The sequence below is a fragment of the Crotalus tigris genome, unplaced genomic scaffold, assembly GCF_016545835.1.
Source record: "Crotalus tigris isolate CLP2741 ecotype Arizona unplaced genomic scaffold, ASM1654583v1 scf7180000019754.1282937, whole genome shotgun sequence".
In the NCBI taxonomy this organism is placed as follows: Eukaryota; Metazoa; Chordata; class Lepidosauria; order Squamata; family Viperidae; genus Crotalus; species Crotalus tigris.
In genome coordinates, this window is record NW_024097694.1 from 89,678 (window position 1) to 113,812 (window position 24,135).

At 45.0% G+C, this 24,135-nt stretch overlaps 2 protein-coding genes across 2 annotated transcripts in view; both read right to left on the reverse strand.

Moving 5' to 3' along the window:
* The window catches only part of AMOT (angiomotin), a 71,610-nt gene extending 62,389 nt beyond the window's left edge, over positions 1-9,221 (reverse strand). The window contains exon 1 of the mRNA XM_039364394.1: positions 9,092-9,221. The gene's annotated coding sequence lies outside the window, so the exon portion shown is untranslated. The remainder of the gene's footprint in view (positions 1-9,091) is intronic.
* A 1,489-nt stretch (positions 9,222-10,710) lies between these two features.
* Positions 10,711-24,135, reverse strand: part of LOC120317648 (phosphoglycerate kinase) — a 30,017-nt gene continuing 16,592 nt past the window's right edge. The window contains exons 8-11 of the mRNA XM_039364397.1: positions 18,665-18,844; positions 18,397-18,574; positions 17,968-18,066; positions 10,711-11,177 (exon numbers count right to left, since the gene is read on the reverse strand). Of these exons, the coding sequence (XP_039220331.1) occupies positions 11,137-11,177; positions 17,968-18,066; positions 18,397-18,574; positions 18,665-18,844 (498 nt within the window). The 3' untranslated portion in view covers positions 10,711-11,136. The remainder of the gene's footprint in view (positions 11,178-17,967; positions 18,067-18,396; positions 18,575-18,664; positions 18,845-24,135) is intronic.

The following is a 24,135-nucleotide window of genomic DNA, read 5'->3' on the forward strand; positions in this document are numbered from 1 at the left end:
AGTTCCAGGTGTGGCTGCCTGGCAGGGAGCACTTGCAGGACCAGCCCCATGGGGAAGGAGAGCCGCAAGACACTCCCCCCCCGGGTGTGAAGTTTAACAGAGATCCTCCCCCCAGCCACTGGGATTCTTCCTGGCCCAGGTCTGGACCCACATGGTGGAGTATGGCCTGGAAATACTTAGTGGAGGAGCCAAGGTGAGATGGGAAAAGTCAGAGGAGGGTCCAGGGCCCCCAGATCCCAGACAGGAGATGGGAACTACGTCTCAGGAACAAAAGGAGGCAACCCTTGAATCCCCAAAGACAACCAAGACCTGCAGGATGTATTTAGTGAAAAGGTGTTGGATGCACTCCCACCCTACCGGCCCACTGACCGTCCCACAGAAATCCTGCTGGGGGCCAAATTACCCAAACCCAAGCTATACTCAATGACGCCTAGGGAACTGGTCAAGCTACGGACCTTCATTGACAAAAATCTAGAACGAGGGTTCATCCAACCTGCCCGACCTTGAGTAGCTGCCCCAGTTCTCTTCCGAGAAAAGAAAGATGGGACCTTTGTCTATGTGTGGACTATAGAGGGTTAAATGCTGTCTGCATGGAAAATGTTTATCCCCTGCCCCTAATGAAAAACATGCTGGCCCATCTGGCAAAGGGGAAAATCTTCATAAAGCTAGACCTGCGAGAAAGATATTACCGAGTTAGGATCAAAGAGGGAGATAAGTGGAAGACCGCGTTCAACTGCCCCTTAGGGTGTTTTCAGTTCAGAATCCTCCCATTTCGACTGCAAGAAGCCCCCGCAAGAAGCCCCTGCAGCTGATAAATGAGGTACTGCACTAACATTTATACAAAGGGATGCTGATATATTTAGATGACATTTTAATCTATATTGGGATTATGGCAGAGCATGTCAGGATAGTACTAAGGAAACTCCGTGCTGCCCAACTATATGCTGAACTTTCTAAATGAGAGTTCCATCAAAGCAAAATTGACTACTTAGGTTACTGCATATCCTACGAAGGGACAGAAATGGACCCAGAAAAAGTCTGTGTGGTACTGGATTGGGCTGCACCTCACACTAGAAAACAACTGCAGAGCTTTTGGGGATTCACAAACTTCTATCGGCAATATATCCCCTCATTCGCACAAATAACCTCCCCCCATTATGAACTTGTTAAAAACAAAAGGGGGAGTGCCCAAGCCCAGCTAGTCGCTCCAATGGACAATGGAATGTCAAACGGCATTTGAGAAACTAAAACGCTTGTTTGTGGCCAAGCCTGTCCTAAAGCATCCAGACCCAAACACTCTTTTTGTCATCCAGACCGATGCCAGTGATGTGGCCGTGGGGGTAGTCCTCCTACAAAGAAACCAGGAGGGAGCCCCGCAACCATGTTCCTACATATCCAAAAAACTCACCAATACCAAGCGTTGGTGGGCTGTTTGGGAAAAAGGCATATGGAATGCAATGGGCATTGCTTACATGGAGACACTTCCTGGAGGGGGATAAAACTCTTTTTGAGGTTTGGACGGACCACAAAAATCTAGAGGCCCTCAGAAACCCCTAAAAGCTGTTGTCCAAACAAGTCCGATGGGCGCAATACTTTAATCGCTTCAATTTCATTCTGAAATATTTCCCAAGAAGGAAAAACTTCCTAGCTGACATGCTATCTAGAATGGCTCAGTATAATAGCTCTGAGGCCAGTCATTCCTTTCCACCAACTCACAGCACCAGTAACCACCAGGGCACAAACAAAAGTGAAAGCCTCAAAAACATGGCATTGAAGACACCTTAAAAGGAATCCTGGAGGGAGATGAAGGGTTTCAGAAACATAAGGATGAGTGCACCATGAAAGAAGGTTTGGTGTGGACAGGAGCTAAACTATACATCCCAAAAAGCCAGAGACTGTTAATTCTAGAAAAAAGCCATGACTCTAAAACTGCAGGACATTTCGGGTTCGTAAAAACACTCCATTTAGTCAAACGACAATTTTGGTGGCCGTTGCTGAAAAAGGACATTGAAGGGTATGTGTGCCTCAGCCAAACAACGGCAAGAAAAACACCAAAGCTTCTTCAAATAGTAGCAGAGCCTAGAGGTCCATGGAAAGAAATCTCAGTGGACTATTATGGAATTCCCTGAGAGCTCAGGAAATAGGGCGATCTGGGTCATAACGGATTTATTCTCCAAACAAGTACATTTCGTGCCCTGCCAAAAGATCCCTTTTCATTCAACGTATCTATAGACTGCGTGGGGCTCTGCAACAAACAATCTCTGATCACGGAGTACAATTCATTTTGAAGTTTTGGCAGGAATTTCTGGGACTTTGGGTGATCTTCCAGGGACTAAGCTCCAGTCATCACCCCCAAACTAATGGAGGGTGTCAATGGACCAATGGGGTTTAGGGCAGTACCTCAGATGTTATGTGAACTACCAGCAAGACAACTGGATGGAACTCCTTCTATTTGCCGAAGTAGCGTACAATAATTCCATCCATAGCAGTACAGGCTTCACCCCACTCAAAGTGGCCACAGGCCAAGACTTTGCCTCAATGCCTGAATTACCCATGGTAAAGCAAGCAGGCAAAAAACACACAAAGCTAAGTACTTGCAATCCAGGCAACCCTTGAAAAAACTGGAGCCCAAGTATGTGGACCTTTTCCCATTAAACGCCTGATTAACCTAGTTATAGTAGAATTCAAACTCCCCAAATCACTCAGGTGCCTCCATCCACTCTTCCACTGCAGTCTGCTGAAAAATGAGGTGAGCCCCTCACGATCGAAGAGGAGCAGCACTTGAAGCCCGACATTCCCGCAAAATCCACAGGAGGGCCCAGTACCTAGTGGCATGGAAAGACTTTCCCCCTTCTGAAACAGAGTGAGTGGACCTCAGTCATGTTAAAGCCACCAAACTCCTTAAGTGTTTAGTTTGTCAATACCCTGAGAAACCAAAATGATCTAACCCTGTTTTTCCTTGTTCTCTCTCTTCTTTTGTAGTTTTAACGTCCCTGTCAAGGGGGGCAACATGTCAGGATCTCCATCGTCGGCCTGGCACCTTGATGGCATCCTGCCATCAAAGGGGAAGAGATGGGGGAAGCATTTGGGGCAATTCACACCTGTGTATCTAATGGTGGGAAATGGAGAGGGGAGCTAACATATGAAGAACACCACAGATGTTTGTACCGGTTACATGGGGCATCTTCAAGGCCGTTTGTCCTGGGTATGAAGTTCCAGCAACCTAAAGAACGCAGGGTTTCCCACAACATCTCAGCAATCCCGGACTGGGTGGCAACAGACTAGAGATTGGGGAGAGGGACGGGGAACGTTGGGTTTGGCTCATTGTATCAGTGACTGGGAACTTCAGTTCCCGCCTCACCTTCCTGCAACCAACATCTTCAGTCAAAGTTCTTTTCACTTCAGTCAACTGGAGTCGAGAGTCTGCTTTCCTAAATGATTGTTTAGGGGCAGGTCTGACACTATCAAAATGCACAGTTCCCTTGGCCGGTGTAAAATCAAAAAACTTGCAACTGTTTTGTAAAGCAGTAGTTCTCATTGTGTTTATTTCCACGAATCTTGGTTATACGTTTATTTTCACCCTGCACAAAATGGCTACTATTCCTTTTTATGCTTTCTTATGTGACTGGCTGATCCTAAGGAGTGAATCAGAAATGTTTCACCAGGTTGCTTCATAAAGCATAGAAAAAGTGCCAGTTTCAGCCATTGTTAAGGGGCGGAAAGCAGCTTTGGCAACAAACTTTCTTCCTTTCAATGGAAGGAAATAAGAGCGTGCTGAGGGTTTCCCTCAGGAAAGCTTGGTCTGAGGACTTGAGCCAAGCAGGAAAAGAGCAAAGAAAGAAAGCAGGACATCCCAGGCCTCTTTTGCTAAGTATTCCCCCCCCCCTCCCCCAGCCTTCCCAAGCTATGGCACACTCCAAGGGCTAGCTAGATAAAGGAAGTTTGCAAGTTTTCCATGAATAGATCATGCTACAATGTCAGAATGCAGGAAACGCCACAGGAAGAACTCTGAAAAACCACTCAGTTTCAGCCAGCTTTTCAAGTTACACAATGAAGCAAAAGATTACTTTGAGTCCAGAGAAAAGAACACAGAGCAGAAGGATGACTTCGAAAACCATCAATCCAGAAGGCCCCCAAGGCTTTTTGTTTCTGATGCCACTGTCCAGAGGAATGCAGCTGGAAAAGAAACACCTCTGGTTAGGAAGAGGCTAGCCAACGGGTGCAGCTGAACAAAGGCACCCCAAAGGAAAGCAGTACACTGCCCCACAGATTCACCTTCTCCAGCATTTTCCAGAGGGGGAAATGTTATTGTTTTTTGCAGCCAAATCAACCAACTCCTGCAGCACCTTAAAGATGAACATATGCCATGTAGCATAAATGTCTGTGGGTTCTGAGTCTGACGAGTAAAGTCCAACGGTACAGGGGGAAAATGGAAAGGATGGGAGGCAAGCAAACTGCTGCATGAGGTCAGGCATAAAGCAACGGGGAATGTGTTTGTACTCTGAAGAACTAGCAGTGCTAAGAAACCCCGCCCCGTTTCATCCAAGAGAATCTAAGAAATCCTCCGATACAGGCCGTCCACAATTTATGACCGTTCACTTAGCTTAGTAACCATTAAAAGTTATCAGAGACCTCTCCAGGGCTACTAATGACCTGGATTCAATGTTCAAATGGCCACCTGGAAACCAGAAGCGCTGACAGCTGTGTGCAGCATCCCATGGTCATGCAACCACCATTTATGACATTTTTTTTGCCAGAAATCGGTTTTTACTTCCAACAAGTATGCCTTTTGCAGACAATGGATTCATTAAACAACTGCAGTGTTCGCTTTATGACTGGTATTCATTTAATGAGCAATAAAAGTCATAAAATCAGAGGCGGTCACAGTGTGATCTGTTTAACAACCAGCATGACATGACCATAACTCTTGAGCACAGTTGAGAACTACAGTACCTGTAGTGTTTCTCAACTTTGGCAACTTTAAGATGTGTGGACTTCAAGCATGTTGGCTGGAGAATTCTGGGAGCTGCAGTTGTCTTAACATTATTCTAGTGGAGAAATGCTGCTCTAATGAATTCTTGCTTCAAAGCTTTGCAGGGAAATGGGGCTGGCTACTGACTATATGTCTCTTATGGCATAGGGCCTCATTACTTGGGGGATCCCTGGCTCCAATTTTTTCAACCTATTCGGTGAGCTCTGGTGGAATGCGTATATTATGGGCTCTTCTGACTGAGCACTGCCACCTTGAGGACTCAGAGACCGTGCTGTCTCTTCTCTTGCAACACCTGTCCTCTGAAACAGCGTTCTCTCAGAGGTCCAGATGCCTCCACCAGATTAGGTTCAAAAGTGCTCCCAGGCAGACCAGACGATCCCTGGCATCCACATATACTACGGCAAAACAACTGCCAGATCTTAAATTCGTCATGTGCTTTGGCACTTCCAAGGCACCTGCTGTCTCCAACACTTTGCCCACAGGATCATTCCATAAAGTGAGGCCACCTCGCGAGGGGAGCTCTGGCTGTTCCCGCAGTGCCTGGCTATTTTGTTTGGGTTGGGATGGTAGCTGAACCCCCGTTAGATGTGTCCTTTGTCTATGGTTGCCTTTGGGCTGCTCCCGATTACCCAGAGTTGTACAGCTAAATAAATCAATAGCTGAATTTGCAACTATCCATTTAATCCCCCCCAAATTCCCCAGTACTGCCTCTAATTCAACAATGTCACATTAAGGAAGAGAAACCTCTTGAGCAAATTATAAACTGCAGTCAGAAGCCAGAATGTCTGCTTCTTAGTTTTCTGGCACATCAAATGGATGCTTTCATTAAATTATCTTCCTTTGTTCCTAATGATCCGTAGTCTGTATGTGATACATATTTACTGTCTCAGTTACAAAACACGCAGCATTTAAATACAGAGCTGCAAAAATCTCCTAACAAATTTGGGTGCAATCAGGCAAAATGGTGCTTGGCAATCAGCATGTATTTACGACAGATGCAAATCCTGGAATTGTATGATCACGATTTATGACATTCCCAATTGGCTTCCAACAAGTAAAGTCAATGGGGGAAGCCGAATTTGCTGAACAACTGTATGATTTATGTAACAACTGCAGTGATTCACTTAACCACCATGGCAAAAAAATCTTATAAAATCAGGTATGCCAGAAACATTAGCCCACCTGAACTGCTCAAGCGGCTGTTAGACAAACGCACAGATGACCGGATCAAAGAACAGCTTTTAGCCACAAAGGCTAAATGGAATCCATTTAGGATAGGAAACAGTGAGCAACCCACAAGTGAGAATTCTTTTTGTGTGCCAAGCTCAGGATGATGACGATATTTGTTCAGTTGAGTCTGATTCGTGATGATTTATGGGCCTGATATCTCCACATTTTCCAATCTTGCACTATTCCAAGCTCAGGAACTTCCTAGAAACATCTAATTAGCCACTGCTGGAGACCAGATGATTGAGCTGAAGAGTCTTTAACTGAATCCAGCTGGGACATTTTCATAGAGTCACAGCATTGGAAGAGACCTAAGAGATCATCAAGTCCTCCACACTTTTAACATTCTACCTCTGTAAAACAATCTAATGAATTGGTTAGGTTTGACCTGAGTTTTCCTTTCCTACAGTCTAGGCTGGACAGTTGGCCGACCACTTTGAAGACTACAATGAACCCTACTAAAGGATTCAGACAAGCTTATCATCAGAAGAGAAGAGCAGTAAGGCTGAAACGGGAACTGAGCTCTGAAGAGAAGGAAAGCACTGGGTTTTTTTTAGCCTAGAGCAAAGAAGACCATGATAGTGAGAAGATGAAAACCTGCTTCATAAACCTCTTGAAAAATGATATAGCCAGGACCTAACCTCAATTTCCAGATGGAAAATAATGGATCAAAGTTACAGGAAAAGAGATGTCAGTAGAAAATCAGTAAAAATAGTTCAACAGTTTCATTAGATCCAATCTGTGATGCTTTAATGTGGGGTCCTGCATGGAACAGGGGCATGTAGAGGACCAGGCTGAAGCCGAGGATTGGGTCAAACATATCATCAGTCTGGAGTGCCTACATCCCTGGAAGAGACCTGAGACCAACCCTCCTTGAAGTCCATTAACTCTTATCTGGTGCCAATTTGCTTTGATCCTGTCAGATCTGCCATCTTTGGCTTGGTGCCTTTGTGGCATCCTGCCGTCAAGTATTGGAGGGGGGGGCAGAAGAGGAAATGGGCACTAAACATGTATTGGGGTACAGAGGAGAAACAGGGAGGGGGGATGACAGGTTTGAGGGAAGCCAGAGGTATGAGAAACCAGCTGGTTCCAGTCTTCAAGGCCATGAAGCTTAGTAGCAGCATACGAATTGCACCAAACATCTGAGTAGTTCCCAAAACACCTAAATGGCACATCATTGTTCGAAGATTTTGTTTTTAACTAGACAATCTGTGATCTGCTGAGATCAGTTCAGAGATATTTCCTTCCTCAAAAGCAATGGCTTTTAAGGTGCTGCCTTCACTAGAAAGGTTCTTAAAAATTCAGGGAGATGGTCAGAGATGCGTCTGCCTTGAAAGTAGCCCATGCTAGTATCAGCACAGGAAATGTTTTGTGACATGTTGTATTATGTCATGAATTGCTTTATGATAATTTTTATGTTTTATAAAATTTGGAAATTTCAAATTCACAAGAGTTATGGGTGTTAGATTTTGAACTAATTTGGTAAGTTAGCCCATTTGAGGTACTTTGATTTAAAAGATTTTGCTCTATGATGTACCATTTCACTCGGTTAAAAGTTACAGAAAAAAGAATTTTAGTAGTACACAGATGTGATATCTTTTGTGGATCTCAACCCATATATCTAGAGGGAAGGGATTACTTTTGAGCTACTTTAGGTATTGGGGTGGGGGCAGAGAGAGAGGAGAGAGTTTACAAAAACCATCTGAGGGACCAGCTGTCCTATGAACTATAAACCAGTCCAATTATTTAGGTTCACAGACATCAGAAGAGACTCCTTGGAGTTGCTAGAAGCAGCGTCTATGCCTTGGCTGAGCAATGCATTAATTATTGCTTGCTGGAATACTAAGTCAAATGCCTTTTCATAGTCACAGGGGCACGGTGTACTCGTTGTGCCTTTCAATGATTTGCTGAACAAACTGCATGGGATCCATTCTGCTTTAGCCATTTCTTGAACCCTCCTTGCTCCTTTGGCTGTGCATCCTTTAATGTTCTCAATATTCTTTTTCTTATTATCTTAGTAAAAACCTAGTAGGTGGCTGAAAGAAGGCTCATTGGGCAATAGCTCTTTAAATCATCTTGGGCCCCTTTCTTGTGTGTAAGAATCACTTCAGCATTTTTCTATGCACTCTCCCAGTATTTTGCTAAATCTCCTCGCATTCACCAAGTTGTTCATTGCTACTGCTGATTTTAATTCGGCCTTGGGAGGGATCGAATCGTTTTTACCCTTAGGTTTTATAATTTCTATTTCTTCTGGCTATAAGTTGCCCGAAGTGTCACGTAAGGAGAAAGGGGAGATAATAAACGAGTAAACAAACTGCAAAAGAACCCAAACTGCTGGCAGGGAGAGCTGTATTATGAAGCGCAGGAAATAGGCTCCCCGTTTAGTGCCCGAGAGAGGCTTCCCCATGCCAGGAAAGGGAGAACGGAGACGGTCGGTCGCCCTCAGGCCTGGCGGGCGGAGGGCTCCGCGGCTCCTCCTGGCCCGGGATGACCCTCTCCAGATGCCCCGGGCGAGCTTCCAGCCTCTGCCCAGAAGGAAGGGGCATCCGGAGCGGCTGAGCTGCTCCGCCTTCCCGCCTCACCTGGCAGGTGCAGAAAGCCCGGGGCTTGCGCGCGGGGGCTCTTCCCAGCCTCCGGTTGCAGCTTTCCGCCTTTTCTTTTCCGCGCCGAAGAGCCCCAGGCGCCCCCCTTCCCCCCGCCCCGCCCGAGGGAAGCGCTGGCCCCGGAGGGCGCCCCAGGGACGCGCGCCGACCCTCTGCGGCACCTCCCTCGCCCCCCCCCGGGGCAAAGCCGCGCGCTGGATCGCAACTCCGCGGCCTTCCGCAGAGGCAAGCCACGTATCCAGCCCCGGGCCCGCCCCGCCCTCCTTACCGCGCGCCTCCGGGCTCCAGCGCCGCTTCCCCGGAAGAGGCGCCCGCCACGGGAAGCGCCTAATTGAAACCCGCCCGTTTCAATGAGGGTTCCGAGCGCGCCTTGCAAGGCCAGATGTGCCGCAAAGGCCTTCGGGAAATGAAGTTTCCCGCTGTTCCGCGCTGGCCTCCCCCAAGGCGGCTTTTCTCTTGCGGGGTTAGCGTTGGGGTCCCCGACGCGCTTCTTTTGCCCACCCTGCGCGCTACAAGTCCAGGCGGGGAGCTGGAGGGACCCAGCCGGGCGCTTGGCGAACTTGAGCCCCGGAGGGCCTTCCTGCCTCCCGCCGCTCGTTCTAAGGCGGCGTCAAAGGCGTTTTCCTTCCGTGGGTTTTTAGGACGAAGTCTCGCCTGTGTATTTTGTAACAGTATTCTAGCAGTGCTATCCGCGGCAGTCTAGGTTTTTAAAAATCTGGCTGTATTCTCACTTATTTTTTATTAACTTGAGGACTTGTTTGAACCAAAGTGCAAACAGGTTTACGGAGACAGCTTTAATACCATTCTTTCACAAAGACAGTGTCAAATAAAAGCAGACAGGAACAATTTTTGCCAGCTGTAAAATATTGTAGTAAAAATGCTAAATATAAGTGAAGCCACTCTTTCCAGCAATCGCGGGCCTTCTCTCTACTGAAAATTCTGGGTGTTTTGCTTTTATTTCAAGCACATCCCAATCCCTGGGAGAAGACTTGGCAGCCCATGAAAACAGATGGAAAGGCCTGGTGGAAGGGAGAGGCTGCCGCCCGGGGCATTTTGCCACTTTTGACTAACAAGTTTCAGTTCTACAAGTCCTTTCGTACTCCCACAAACCTATGCCAACATCCCAGATTGTTTCAGCAGCCCAACTATTTCCTCCAAAGATGAAATCATTTCATTTTGGGCAATGTATACTTAACGGTAAATCTATTTTCAGTCACTGAAGCTCTATACTAATTATTTCATTTAAACAAGGGTAAAAGGGCAATTCTACTTCCCACATTTTTGAAAGAGATAGTTAAAATTTTATTCACCCTCCAAATAAGGCATCACATTGAACAAAGGTTGTTATAACACTCCAATTTACTTTTGTGGGAAGACTGAACTACCGAAGTAATTTTACCTATTATGTAAATAAAATCAGATATTGCTAAAAAGCTTCTGACTGGACATTTTAGATTTCACAAAAACAATTTATCTGCTGTGCAGAAAATAAACCAACTGTAGTTCATCTATTTTTAAAATAATAGTGGCAGTCACCAGCAGACTTGGGAGACAATTTGTTTACCCTGCACATACTTTCCATAAAGATTGTCCTATCATCCAAAAAAGAGAAGTTAAAAATTCTGTACACACATATGTACTTTCTCGACATCTGAAACTGTAGTGTCAATGCTTTAAACTGCAATCATCAGAGAAAAGCAAAGAGAATAATCTGAATATTGGTACAGTTCCTCGGTAATTGGCCATGATTCAAACTCTAAGCTTTTCCTAGACGTGCTAAGGATAAACTACCTTGGTTAGTCCTTAAAACAATTCCTGGGAGATGTTCTAATTGTATAAACTTTGTGCTATGTGGCGAAATTTAGGAAAAATACACTCAAAAGGAAATATTTCTACTCACACGTAAACATTTATTTAAAAGCTTACATTAATATCCTGAAATGTATGTTCTTTGCTTGCCTGTGGATTGTGTGAAGCAGCTAATGCACCACTGGGTGATTTTGAAAATCTGACATCAGGAGATTCTGCCTCTTTTAAAAGGGTAAAATATAAATATGTATACTGTAGAAATAACAGAATCTGTTTTAGCAATACAGTATTTCAAATGAGATAGCAACAGACAAATCGGTGTTACGTAAACTGTTATCTTTACAGAACAGACACCTAATATCATACTTTGATTCCACTTGCTTCCAGTTTACACCTTGCATTCTCCTGCTTGAACAGATACGAAGGTGGCGAAATATCTACTTTAAATGCTGGCATACAGGAACAGTCAGGAAAGTGGTGTTTATTTATTCCACGTTCTATGCATTACACACTGCTCAGAGCATCGACACCTGGAAGAACTTTACCTGCACATAGTTGAAGACACAAACATGAGTAACTAGTTTTAGCACAGCTCAATGCATCATCTCAGATTAGAATCAAAGGTCCTCCCTCAACCCCTCACCTCCCAGAGGTCTACTTTCTCTTGCTGAAGGGTTTAGAACCCTGAAGGGGGGGGGGGGCATTACAGAAAATTTCAAGGATGTTTGCACAACTAATACAATTAGTAGTGAACTTCAATGATAGATTTTCATTCATGAGTTTTATATTACCCAGGATTAGAAGACACATTAACTCAAGAATTTGAATTAGCCATCCCAACTGATAACACCTGCCATGGACCGATGTTATGCTCACGAAACCTTTAAAGCAGGACAATAAGACTTTCTATTTTTATTTCCCACAAAGAAGTAAATATGTTCTTTTTGTGCATGTAGAGCAGAAGGAGCAATGAAGAGACAGCCCATATATTCATTTCAATGGTCATCTATTTCTGGTTTGACTTTGTCCACTGTGTAGCAATGAACAGAGAAGGTGGCTTTCAAGAGGGAAAAGACAGCCTATCGCTGAAGCATCAAGGGCACCAGGGAGATATTAATCAAAAAAATGTAATCCAAATTGAGCAAATTAGATGCTGCACCAAATGTACTTTAAAATGACAAAAATGGAGAGAAATCTATTTATTATCTGTTCTAAACAGTCACACCTAATTCTCATATTCTTTAATAATGTATTTTAGGGAGTTTAGCTAATGTATACCTTTACCAAGTATTTCCCTGAGGAAATTTCACCATCGACGTTTAGAACCACTTAGGAAAATCTACATTTTGAATGCTAACAGTCTAAACTAAAGAGGACATTTCACTTTCATAGGCTTCCTCTGCAAGTACACATTCTTTCTCTTTTGGTGTGGATTCCTAGGCAACAGAGACAAAGAGCCTGTCCAGCATGGCATTTCTGGAAATAATAGTGGCAGCAGACTTTAGTTTGGCTTATTTTTTAGACAGTAAGTAAAGGCAACAGAAAGACAAAATGTGTATCTATTGGGAAACAGCTTAATTACTAGAAGAAATAAAATTATTTGCAGAACAATGCAGCCCATAAAGATACAACTATAATTTTCCCCTCCAAGATGACAGCCAACAAACTAGGAATCCTGTAGCATCTTGAAAGTCAAATATTTAACTCTGTAATAAATTTTCATGGATACAATTCATCAGATGCAAATGCAGTACACCAATAAAAACCCGCTCCATAATAAATTTGTTTGTGCTTAAGATTCTACAAGGATACTTTTTGTTATAAATATTTTTCAGTTTAAAATGTAAGTTTGGGATGATACACAGCTAACTGGTAGAGTTTCATGGCTGTGATAGTGAACGGTAATTCAGGCTCATATTTTAGACTGGGCTGTATTAATGGGCTCAGTGACTGTACAAAAAAGTTCTGAATACTTTTAAGAAACCAGTTTCATCATCTTGTTTAGGCAAAGCACATATGCCTAAATTAAGTACGTATAAGAAAATCAATAGTTTAATATTTTCTGCACAAAGCTGTAGCTATATGTTCTTCCTATCAACCATCTAGACCAGGGGTGTCAAACTCAATTTCACTGAGGGCCGCACCAGCATTGCGGTTGCCCTTGGGGGGGCCTAGTGGGTGTGGCCAGAGTGGGTGCAGCCTACTGGGTGGGTGTGGCCAGTTCTACATCATTCCCGTCAAGGGTGCCTTGGGGGTCTGGGCAGGAGTGGGACAGATCTGAGGGTTTCTGGCAGAAGGGGGTGGGACCGGGGCAAGTATCAAGGCATGCTCCACTGGGGCAAGCGCCAAGATGGCCACCACAAAATTGTACATTGGCTCCTGGCTGGCCTGGGCCAGGGCCAAGGCAGTGAGGCCCGCTCCCTCACTGTTTCCAGGATGGCTTCCTGGGCCACATGAAACCACTTTGTGGGCCGCATCTGGCCTCCGGGCCTTGTGTTTGACATGTCTGATCTAGACCACACGAGCACTAGTAGCTTTCAGCCCCTTTATGGATCAAGGCCTTGTCATGGCGAAAGGGGTTACGCAGCTCAAAGAAGCTATAAGCTAAGCCATGCAGGGCCACCCAAGACGGTTAGATGATAGTACAGTTCTGACAAAATGGTGATGTGGTTCCCATTTTCAAGAAAGGGAAAAAAAACAGACCCAGGAAACTACAGACCAATCAACTTAACATCAATACCTGGGAAGATATTGGAAAAGATAATTAAAAAACCAGATCTGCGAACATCTAGAAACAAAGAAAGTTATAACTAGAAGCCAACATGGGTTTGTTAAAAACAGATCATGCCAAACCAATCTTATTTCATTCTTTGACCAAGTAACTAAATTAGTAGACCAGTGAAATGGTGGGGACATACTTAAGACTTCAGCAAGGCATTTGACAAAGTAGACCACAACCTACTTCTTGGAAAGCTAAAAAAAAAGTGGGGAAGAAAGCATCACTATCAGATGGATTTTTAATTGGCTGACAAACCGTACTCAACGAATAATCCTTAATGGTACTACGTCTATATGGAGGGAAGTAGGCAGTGGGGTACCACAAGGTTCTGTCCTAGGCCCAGTACTCTTTAACATCTTCATAAATGACTTAGATGAGGGAATTGAAGGGGAACTCATCAAATTTGCAGATGATACTAAGCTAGCAGGAATAGCCAACACCCTAGATAGGCTCAAAATCCAAATGGATCTTGACAGACTTGAACACTGGGCCCTATCTAACAAAATGAAATTCAATGTAGAGAAAAGTAAAATCTTACACTTTGACAAGAAAAAAACAAAATTAAATGTACAGATTAGGTGAAACCTGGCTTAACAGCAGCAACTGTGAGAGGGCACTTGGAGTCTTAGTGGGCAATCAATTAAATATGAGCTAACAGTGTGCTGCGGCAGCCAAAAAAGCCAATGCAATCCTAAATTGCACCAACAGAGGGACTGAATCAAGATCACATGAGGTACTAATACCATTCTATAAAGCCTTAGTAAGACCAGACCTAGAATACTGCAACCAGTTTTGGTCTCCACACTATAGAAAAGATGTTGAGACTCTAGAAAGACTGCAGAGAAGAGCAACAAAGATGATCAGGGAACTGGCGGCTAAAACATATGAAGAACAGTTACAGGAACTGGGCATGGCTAGTCTAGCGAAGAGCAGGACCAGGAGAATGATAGCAGTCTTCCAATATTTGAGGGGCTGTCACAGAGAGAAGGGGGTCAATTTATTTTCCAAAACACATGAAGGCCACACAGGGAATAACGGATGGAAACTGATCAAAGAGAGGTTCAACCTGGAAATAAGGAGAATTTTTCTGACAGTGATAACAATCAACCAATGGAACAGTTTGCCTCCAGATGTTGTGGGGGTTTCATCACTGGAGGCTTTTAAGAAGACTGGACTGCCATCTGTCAGAAACGGTGTAGGTTTCCTGCTTGGGCGGGGGTGGTGGTGTTGGACTAGATGGCCTACTCCAACTCTATTATTCCAATTCTAATTCAAAATGTGGTCCACTGGAGAAGGAAACGGCAACCCACTCCAGTATCCTTGCCAAGAAAACCCCAACGACAGTATCAAAAGGTTAAAAGACGCGATGCCAAAAGATGAGCCCCTCAGGCCGGAAGGTGCCCAATATGCTACTGGGGAAGAGCAGAGGGTGATTACAAGCAGATCCAGAAAGAGGGGAGCGGCTGGGCCAAAGCCAAAAGGACACTGAACTGTGGAGGTGTCTGGTGGCAAAAGGAAAGTTTGATGCTGTAAAGAACAATATTGCACAGGAATCTAGAATGTAAGATCTAGGAATCAAGGTGCAAGGCTGAACATCGACATCTTGGGCATCGGTGAACTAAAGTGGACGGGAATGGGTGAACTTAATTCAGATGGCCATGGTGGGCAAGAACCCCTTAGAACAGGGGTGTCGAGATTCAATTTCACTGAGGGCCACATCAGGGTTGTGGTTGACCTTGGGGGGGCTGGGTAAGTGTGGCCAGGGTGGGTGTCACCAACTCAACGTTGTGTCAGGGGGGTACCTGTGTGGTCTGGGTGGAACGGGGAGGATCCACTGTCTCTGGTGGAGGAAGGCGAGACCAGGGCGAGTGCCAAACGCTTGTCCACCAGAGAAGCCTCGCTGTCCCTCTCAGGCCATGTAGAGGACCCCGGATGGCAGCACAGGCTGCCTGGAGCCCTGTGCAGTGGAGGGCAAGCGCCCAGCCTGGTCCTCAAGCTCCCAGGGCACTGGGACCCCTTAGCTCAGCCTAGCCCTGGCTTTCCCAAGGGGGTGGCCTGCTGCGCTTACCTCCTCCTCAAAGCTGCTGCTGCTGTTCTTGCTCTCCTTGGCCAGGTTGCTCATGGTGTGTGTGGGAGGGCCAAGCGTGTGGGTCAGAGGGAGGCCCACTCCCTCTCCATGCGAGGAGACCCGGATTTGTAACTAAAGCATCCTCAGAAATAGGATGGGAGATCCCCAGGAGAGATAGAATGCCTGAAGAACTATGGACGGAGGTTTGAAACATTGTACAGGAGACAGCAACTAAAACCATCCCAAAGAAAAAGAAATGCAAGGAAGCGAAGTGGCAGATTGATGAGGCTTTACAAATAGCTTGGGAAAGAGGAAAGCAAAAGGCAAGGGAGAAAGGGAAAAGATATGCCCAACTGAATGCACATTTCCAGAGAATAGCAAGGAGAGATAAAAATGTCTTCTTAAATGAGCAATCCAAAGAAATAGAGGAAACAAGAGAATGGGAAAAACTAAGAGATCTCATCAAGAAAATTGGGGACATTCAGGGAACGTTTCATGCAAAGATGGGCGCCCATCTTTGCATGGTAAAGACCCCCAACAGAAGCAGAAGAGATCAAGAAGAGGTGGCAAGAATCCACAAAACTATACAAGAACGAACTTGATGTTCCCAATAACCGCGATGATGTCACCACCAGCCTCGAGCCAGGCATCCTGGAGTCTGAAATTAAAGGGGCCTTAGGAAGTATTACCAACAGCAAAGCCAGCAGAGGTGACAGTATTCCAACTAAGCTTTTTAAAATCCTAAAAGAGGATGCTGTTAAAGTGCTGGATTCAGCACGCCAGATAATTTGGAAAACTCAACAATGGTCACAGGATTGGAAAAGGTCAGTTTATGTTCCAATCCCAAAGAAGGGCAATGCCAAAGAATGTTCAAACTACCGAATAATTGTGCTCATTTCACAGGTCATGCTCAAAGTCCAGCCAGCTAGGCTTCAGCAACATGTGAACCGGGAACTACCAGAAATACGTACAAGCTGGGTTTCAGAGGAATAGAGATCAAATGGCCAGCATTCGCTGGATTATGGAGAAAACCAAGGGAGTTCCAGCAAAACATCTGCTTCTCTCTGCTCCATTTAGCTCTATGCTAAAGCCTTTGATTGTATAGATCACAACAAACTACGGCAAGTTTGCAGGGAGGATCAGACTACCTTACCTGTCCCCTGAGAAACCTGTATGCAGATCAAGAAGCAACAGTTTGAACCAGACATGGAACAACTGATTGGTTCAAAATAGGAAAAGGAGAACAAGGCTGTATATTGTCACTCTGCTTATTTAACTTATATATGCAGAGTACATCATGCAAAATGACTGAAAAAGGTGTAGCAATGGCCCAGTCAAAGACCAGACCTCAACCTGATTGAAATGTTGTGGCAGGATCTCAATAGAGCTATGCATAAACCACTGCCCACAAACCTCAATGAACTGAAATAATGTTTAAAGGGGGGGGGGGGCAAAATTCCTCCACAACCTTGTGAAAGACTGATAAAGTCATACAAAAAATGATTACTTCAAGTTATTGTTGCTAAAAATGGTTCTACAAGCTACTGAATCAAGGTGTACTTAGTTTTTCATACATGGCTTCTCCATTTTGGCTTCCATTTTACAAAATAGATGATGACATGGTGTAATATGTCATGTGTTGTTCATCTAAAGTTGAATGTATCTACTTTTAAGAACTGCTAAGGATCAGATGGTTTTTACTATGTCCTGATATGTAAAATCACAGAACTCAAAGAGGGTGTACTTTCTTATTTACATTACTGTAGAATGGGAAGAAATGGAAACAGTGACAGATTTTATTTCCTTGGGCTCCAAGATCACTGCATATGGTGACTGTATCCATGAAATTAAAAGACATTTGCTCCTTGGGAGGAAAGCAATGGCAAAACTAACATCCTACTGAAAAGCAGAGACATCACCTGGCTGACAAAGGTCCATATAGTTAAAGCTATGGTTTTCCCAGTAGTAATGTATGGTTATAAGAACTGGACCACAAAGGTGGCTGAGCGCCAAAGAATGTATGCTTTCAAAGTGTGATAATTGTGGGGATGGAGAAGGCTCTTGAGAGTCCCTTGGATTGCAAAGAGATCAAATCAGTCAATCCTAAAGGAAATCAACCTTGACTGTCTCTTGGAAGGACAGATACTAAAGCTGAAACTCAAATATTTTGGCCACCAAATGAGAAGGGAAGATTCATTGGAAAAGACCCTGACATTGGGAAAGATTGAAGGCAAAAGGAGAAGCGGATGGCAGAGTTTGAGATGGTTTGATAGTGTTATTGGTGCAATGAACACAATTTTGGACAAACTCCAGGAGGGAGTGGAAGACAGAGGCGCCTGTCCTGCTATGGTCCATGGGGTCACAAAAGGTCAAACATGGCTTAGTGACTGAACAACAAAAAAGCCTTTGGCAGGAGCAGTGCTTGAGGCAAGCGACAAAAAACTTGCTATTAACTTATCAATTTTGTTTTTAAAAAGAAACCCATTACCTTCTAGAAGTTCCAGACTGGCTCCACCTCCGGTACTAACGTGGCTAACTTTATCTTCAGTATTCCATTTAGCACAGCAGGTAGCAGTGTCTCCTCCACCTGTAAAATAGTTTGGACTGTTTGGGAGCACACAACTGGGCTAGTATCAAAATGTGCCGTATAAAACCATTTAAAATAAGGGTCAAAGCAACCCACTTCCAGCCAGGGGTTCTGTCCATGTAGCACTCCAATCATTCTTTGCCAATTGGATATATTGTACAATCCAAAATACTTAAAGGGCAACAGAGACAGCTAGTATAGATATCACTGAATTTGCCAATGTAAGGCAAGGCCTCTGTTCCTTCCGTGAAAAGAAAGACATTATTCAAATGGATCAAAAAGGTAAGAATCAAAAACCGGCACCCAGAAGAACAATGGAAAGATTTGTACCGATAATGGTGATGCAGCCCTTGCTGGTAACTTCCACTACTTTATCCATCACGGCTTTGGTTCCTTTGGCAAACTTCTCCCACTCAAAGACACCAACTGGGCCATTCCACACGATTTGCTTGGCTCTGCCCACAGCTTCGACAAAGAGCTTAATGCTTTCGGGGCCACAATCCAATCCCTAAGAGCAAGGGAACAAACGAGACCGTTCAGCCCCTCCTCCAGAAAGCGCAGAGAAGGAAGCAGCCTAGCAACGCTTTCTTCCACTCACCATCCAGCCTGCAGGGATGCCAGACGCCAAGGTCGCTTCCCCAGTGTTAGCGCTCTCATCAAATTTATCTGCAGTGATAAAGTCAACAGGCAAAGTGATCCGGACACCATTCTTCTCGGCTTTGGCCATCAGATCTTTGACTATTTTTGATCCTTCTTCATCAAACAAAGAGTTACCAATCTGGAAGAAAAGAAGACGGCACATTCAATAGCAGATAAATGGTGGTACAAGCTGCAATGAAATCATTGAGTGCCACAAAAGAGCCTTGCAAATATGTATTCTTAAAGAATGAAGTGAAGGAAAAGGGGAGAATATGATCAAAATCTTTATAAATATATTAAGGGTGTGACTATGGTTCTAGAAGGCAGCATTTTCAATATTAAGCAAAAATCAAGAACATGGGAGCATAACCTCAAACTGACAGAGGAAAGTTCAAAAGTAATATTAGTGTCAGAATCCAATTATATTTCATTTCTAGTTATCAACTATGGAAAACCCCATTTCTGCCCTCTCTGGATTCTGTCATACGACGAAGGGGAAGGGGGATGAGTATTATGGCTCTCACTTCCTTCATTAAAACTTCAAAGGGACTAAATGTGGATCTCACCCAGAGGACTGACCATAACAATATGGCCCATCAGCTTTCATCTACTCCTCTCTGAAGTCTCCCTTCTGCCGGTCAAGAGGAAATGTGACGCCTGGGATTGTCGCTGGAAGGACGGGGGGGGGGGCTGCTTGGGAACACTTAAAACCTTGAATAGTAGGGCTTGGGCCCCAGATCCTGTCTAGAACGCCTGCAGCCATCTTCTCTTAATAAACATGCCTGTTGGAAAAGATATTCCAAGAGTTCTGTCTTCTTAAGATACAGAGTGGGGTAGGTCCTTACATTAGACAGGACTTGCAGAATGAGTCCACCTGGAAGGGAGAACCTTGCCGGGGGACTTTGCAAAAATTACCATGTCAAACGACGGAGCAAGGAAGGGAGAAAATTCCCTAGAAAGAGAGCTGCTGCCCTGACAAAAAACCTCGCCAAATGTCGGGATCTGAGAGGTCAGATTCCTCAGGAGAAGAGGTGGTGGAGACACGGGACCCCAAACCTCAGTGGTCAACGGGCGTTGGAAAGAAAGGCGAGTGGGAAAAGAAATCAAGAAAGGTGACCCTGAGATGGGGGGCCAAACCAGAATGGAAGCAGGAGATGGAGAAATCCCTGCACGCAAGTGAAGAGGGAGGAAGCTGGGCACCGTACTCAGACTGGATCCTAGAGAAAGCTATTGACCTGATGAAGAGAACTCTCAGCTCCCTACGGCCGCCCCAGCTCCTGGAGCCACAAAGGGAGAGACACCGAGGGGGACATGGAACCTGCAGCCCTGGGGACATCTGCTGATCCAGTAGTTCCCACTCCCCGCCGACCCACAGATAGTGATCTGGATGGAAGACACTACCACCAACAACGGAGGCACCGATCCATTCAAAGACTCCTGCCGCTGGACGTGAGATTCAAGGGTGAGCCAACACGCTTGGGGTTTTTCCTAACCCAAGTCTTCAGCTACATGGAGGAATACGGGCGGGACATCCCCAGCGACAAAGCCCATATCCGGATGGTGCAATCTGCCCTGGACGGGCCGGCCGCAGATTGGGTGGTGAACTTGCATGACTCCAATGCCCCAGAGCTCAACAACTTCAACCATTTCATGTCCTCTCTGAGAAGGCGATTTGAGGACCCCCTGGCTGATCGCAAAGCCCACGAAAGAATAAAAACGATGAGGCAAGGCAAACGCCCGGTGGCTGAATATACACAAGAATTCCGGGCCATTGCCAGCAAACTGAACTGGCCAGAAGTAACCCATTTCAAAGATGGACTAAATTATGACCTATATGATGCTTGCCTGCCCCGAGGGGACCCACACCAAATTGAGGAATGGTACGTCTTGGCAGAGGAAGCAGAGATCGACATATTGAAGAGACACCGCCGAGGAAAACAATGGAGCCGCTCCCAACCTGAGTTGACACACAAACCAGTGAAACCATTGGCTACAGCCAAGAAGCAAATGGGGTGTTTCAAATGCGGAAGAGAAGGGCATCGAGCTGTAGAATGCCGCTCTAAAGCCCCCCAGCACAACCCAGACAGATCACCGGCCAGCAGATCCGGAAAGTCTCCAGCTAAGCCAAAAGATCCTGCCATGAGAGTGATAGAGGCCGTGGAACCCCCTATCTCTGTCCATCGTGGGGAAGGAACTCCAGCCTACACCGCAGGGCCAGTGGACGCCTCGGACGATAGCTCAGAGGGCGAACCTCTGGTAAGTGGACGCATCGCACCCATCCTCAAAGTGACTATATTAATTCCCCCCATGCACGAAGCCGTGAAGGTGAAAGCCTTAATAGACTCTGGCTGCATCCGCTGCCTCATTAGCCTGACGCTAGTGAGGAATCTGGGCATTCCGTCGAGGAGACTGGAACAAGCAATCTCATTTGGCCAGTTAGATGGGTCCACAGCAGGGGGGGTGCCAGCTACCCTAGCCACTTTACCAATACACCTCTCCCTGGGCAAACATGAGGAGGACATAACGTTTGTGGTGACCCCAGGCATGGAATGCCCAATGATCCTAGGGATGGAATGGTTGAAGAAATGGAACCCCTGGGTAAATTGGAGGACGACAGAAATCACTTTCCTGAAAGGGGATCCTATGGACTTAAAATCCGAAGGGGAGCTACCAAAATTAAGAACGGAAAAAGCATCCATGGGAGAGGAAATACCAGAGGAATACAGAGACCTTGCTGAAGTTTTCAGTGAGGAGAGAGCGGATGAGCTCCCCCCCCCCCGACCGACCCACAGACTGTGCCATTGAATTCAAGCCTGGGGCAAAACTCCCGAAGCCCAGATTATACTCCATGAGCCCAAAGCGTCAGGCTAATGAGGCAGCGGTCCGATTGGATGAACCTACTCCCTTTCGCAGAAGTTGCCTACAATAATGCAGTCCACTCCAGCACAGGTTACACTCCTTTTCAAATAGCTACTGGTCAAAGTTTCAACCCCATGTCAGAACTAACCCCAAACGAACCGGCGATCCCATCACTGAAAGAATGGATGGAACAATTACAAAACACCTGGCCAATAGTTTAAAAAGCACTAGATGAAGCTAGGCAGGAATACAAAGCACAAGCCGATAAAAAAGGATTGAGCCTACACGAGTGATGGCAAACCTTTAGAGACTGAGTGCTCAAACTGCAACCCAAAACCCACTTATGCATCGTCGAGTGCTGGGCAGGTGTGGCCCATTGGGTGGGCGTGGCTGCAGTGGTAACGGCAAACTGGGTGGGACTAAAAAGTTCAATCAATCAATTCTATCTTTGCAAAATCTTTTTTTTTCTGTGAGAAGTTGAAATTGACTGATTGAACCTTTTTTTTTTTTTTTGCACATGGCGGTGGAGGCCTAAAGTGAAAAGGTTTTATAAACCAGCTGAAGGCCTAGGACTGGGGCGACGTCTCGCATGCCCACAGAGAAGGCTCTGAGTGCCGCCTCTGGCACCCGTGCCATAGGTTTGCCACCAGTGGCCTACACCATTCTTTATAGAAGAAATGGTGTACTTATCGACAAGATACCTAAAGTCCCTACAACCTTGCAAAAAACTTGGACCAAAATATATAGGGCCTTTTCCAATTAAAAGAATCATAAACCCAGTAACAGTAGAATTAGAATTACCCAAAAATCTCAGGCAAATACACCCATTTTTTCATTGCAGTTTGCTGAAAAGAGAGCATCTGTCACCTTTATGGCCAAAAATCCCCACCACCTCCAATTATGGTGGAGGGTGAACAGCACTTTGAGATAAAGGAAATCCTAGATTCTAGGAGATTTCATGGAGCAACTCAGTACCTAGTAGCGTGGAAACACCTCCCTGCTTCACAAAACGAGTGGGTCCATAAACGTCACGTCAGAGCCCCGAAGCTATTAAAGAAGTTTCATACAGAGTATCCTAACAAGCCAAACTAACTTTTATACCTGTTTTGTTTTCTTTTCAGGTGGATCTCTCTTATTTTTAAGGGGGCAGGATGTCAGAATCCAATTATATTTCATTTCTAGTTATCAACTATGGAAAATCCCATTTCTGCCCTCTCTGGATTCTGTCATACTACGAAGGGGGAGGGGGATGAGCAAAGGGGTTTTATGGCTCTCACTTCCCTTCATTAAAACTTCAGAGGGACTGAATGTGGATCTCACCAAGAGGACTGACCATAACAATATGGCCCATCAGCTTTCATCTACTCCTCTCTGAAGTCTCCCTTCTGCCGGTCGAGAGGAAAAGGGGGTGGAAATATGATGCCTGGGATTGTCGCTGGAAGGACGGTGGGGTGGGGGCTGCTTGGGAACACTTAAAACCTTGAATGGTAGGGCTTGGGCCCTAGATCCTGTCTAGAACGCCTGCAATCATCTTATCTTAATAAAGATGCATGTTGGAAGAGATATTCCAAGAGTTCTGTCTTCTTAAGATGTAGAGTGAGATGGGTCCTCACAATTAGAAAGTATTAGTTCACAGAAAGAGTAGTGGAAGATTGGAACCAACTTCTAGTGGAGCTGATGTGTCAATCATCAGTAATTGAGTTTAAACAAATGTCCATCATCCAACAAAAATTAAAAAAACTTAAAAGGCAGATTTGATGGATCACTAGGTCTTTTTCTGCCATCAAATATACCTATGAAGATTCTCAGTTATGCAGGTCATAGTTGTACCAAAAGTGGGTTTTATTTTGAAAAGGCAGTTGGACTGATTTTTGAGGAAAAACAAGACGTTTCGCTTCCTATCCTGGAAGCTTCATCAGTTGTATTGGATGCTGTGGGAGATGGAAGGACAGTTATTGATAGTTGAGATTAGTGGTGGGAGGGGGAGTCATAGGTTTTGACAGGATGGTGGGAGGGAAAAATGGAAAAGGAAAGTTTTCCCTCTTTGTGGATTTTGGGGAGTCCATATATTTTATAAGAAAATGGTCATCAACTTCTTGCAAAAACTACTTAAGGACAAATGCCATTGACAAGCCGCAATACTTTCGCCTTTATCCTGGGGAAGCCACTCCATGCATATATGAATTCCCCCAAATCCAAAGAGGGAAATCCACTCAGACCAATTGTCAGCAGCATCAACTTTTGTCACCTACAAAACTTCAAAATATCTAACCATCTTATTAGCTCCTTTAGTTGGCAACACCATCCATCACATCAACAACTCACAGGACTTTGTCAGCAAGATTTGGAAACTAAAATTGGATCCAGATGAAACTATGGTTTTTTATGACCTCACTCTTCACCTGCATTCCAACAACTGAAGCTGTCACAGCAGTGAAGAAACATCTGCTTCAAGACAATACACTAGGTAACAGAACTAATCTCAACCCATACCACATATGTGCCATGTTGGGCCTCTGTCTGAGCATTGCCTATTTTAAATATAATGAAGGTTTCTACAAACAAAAACAC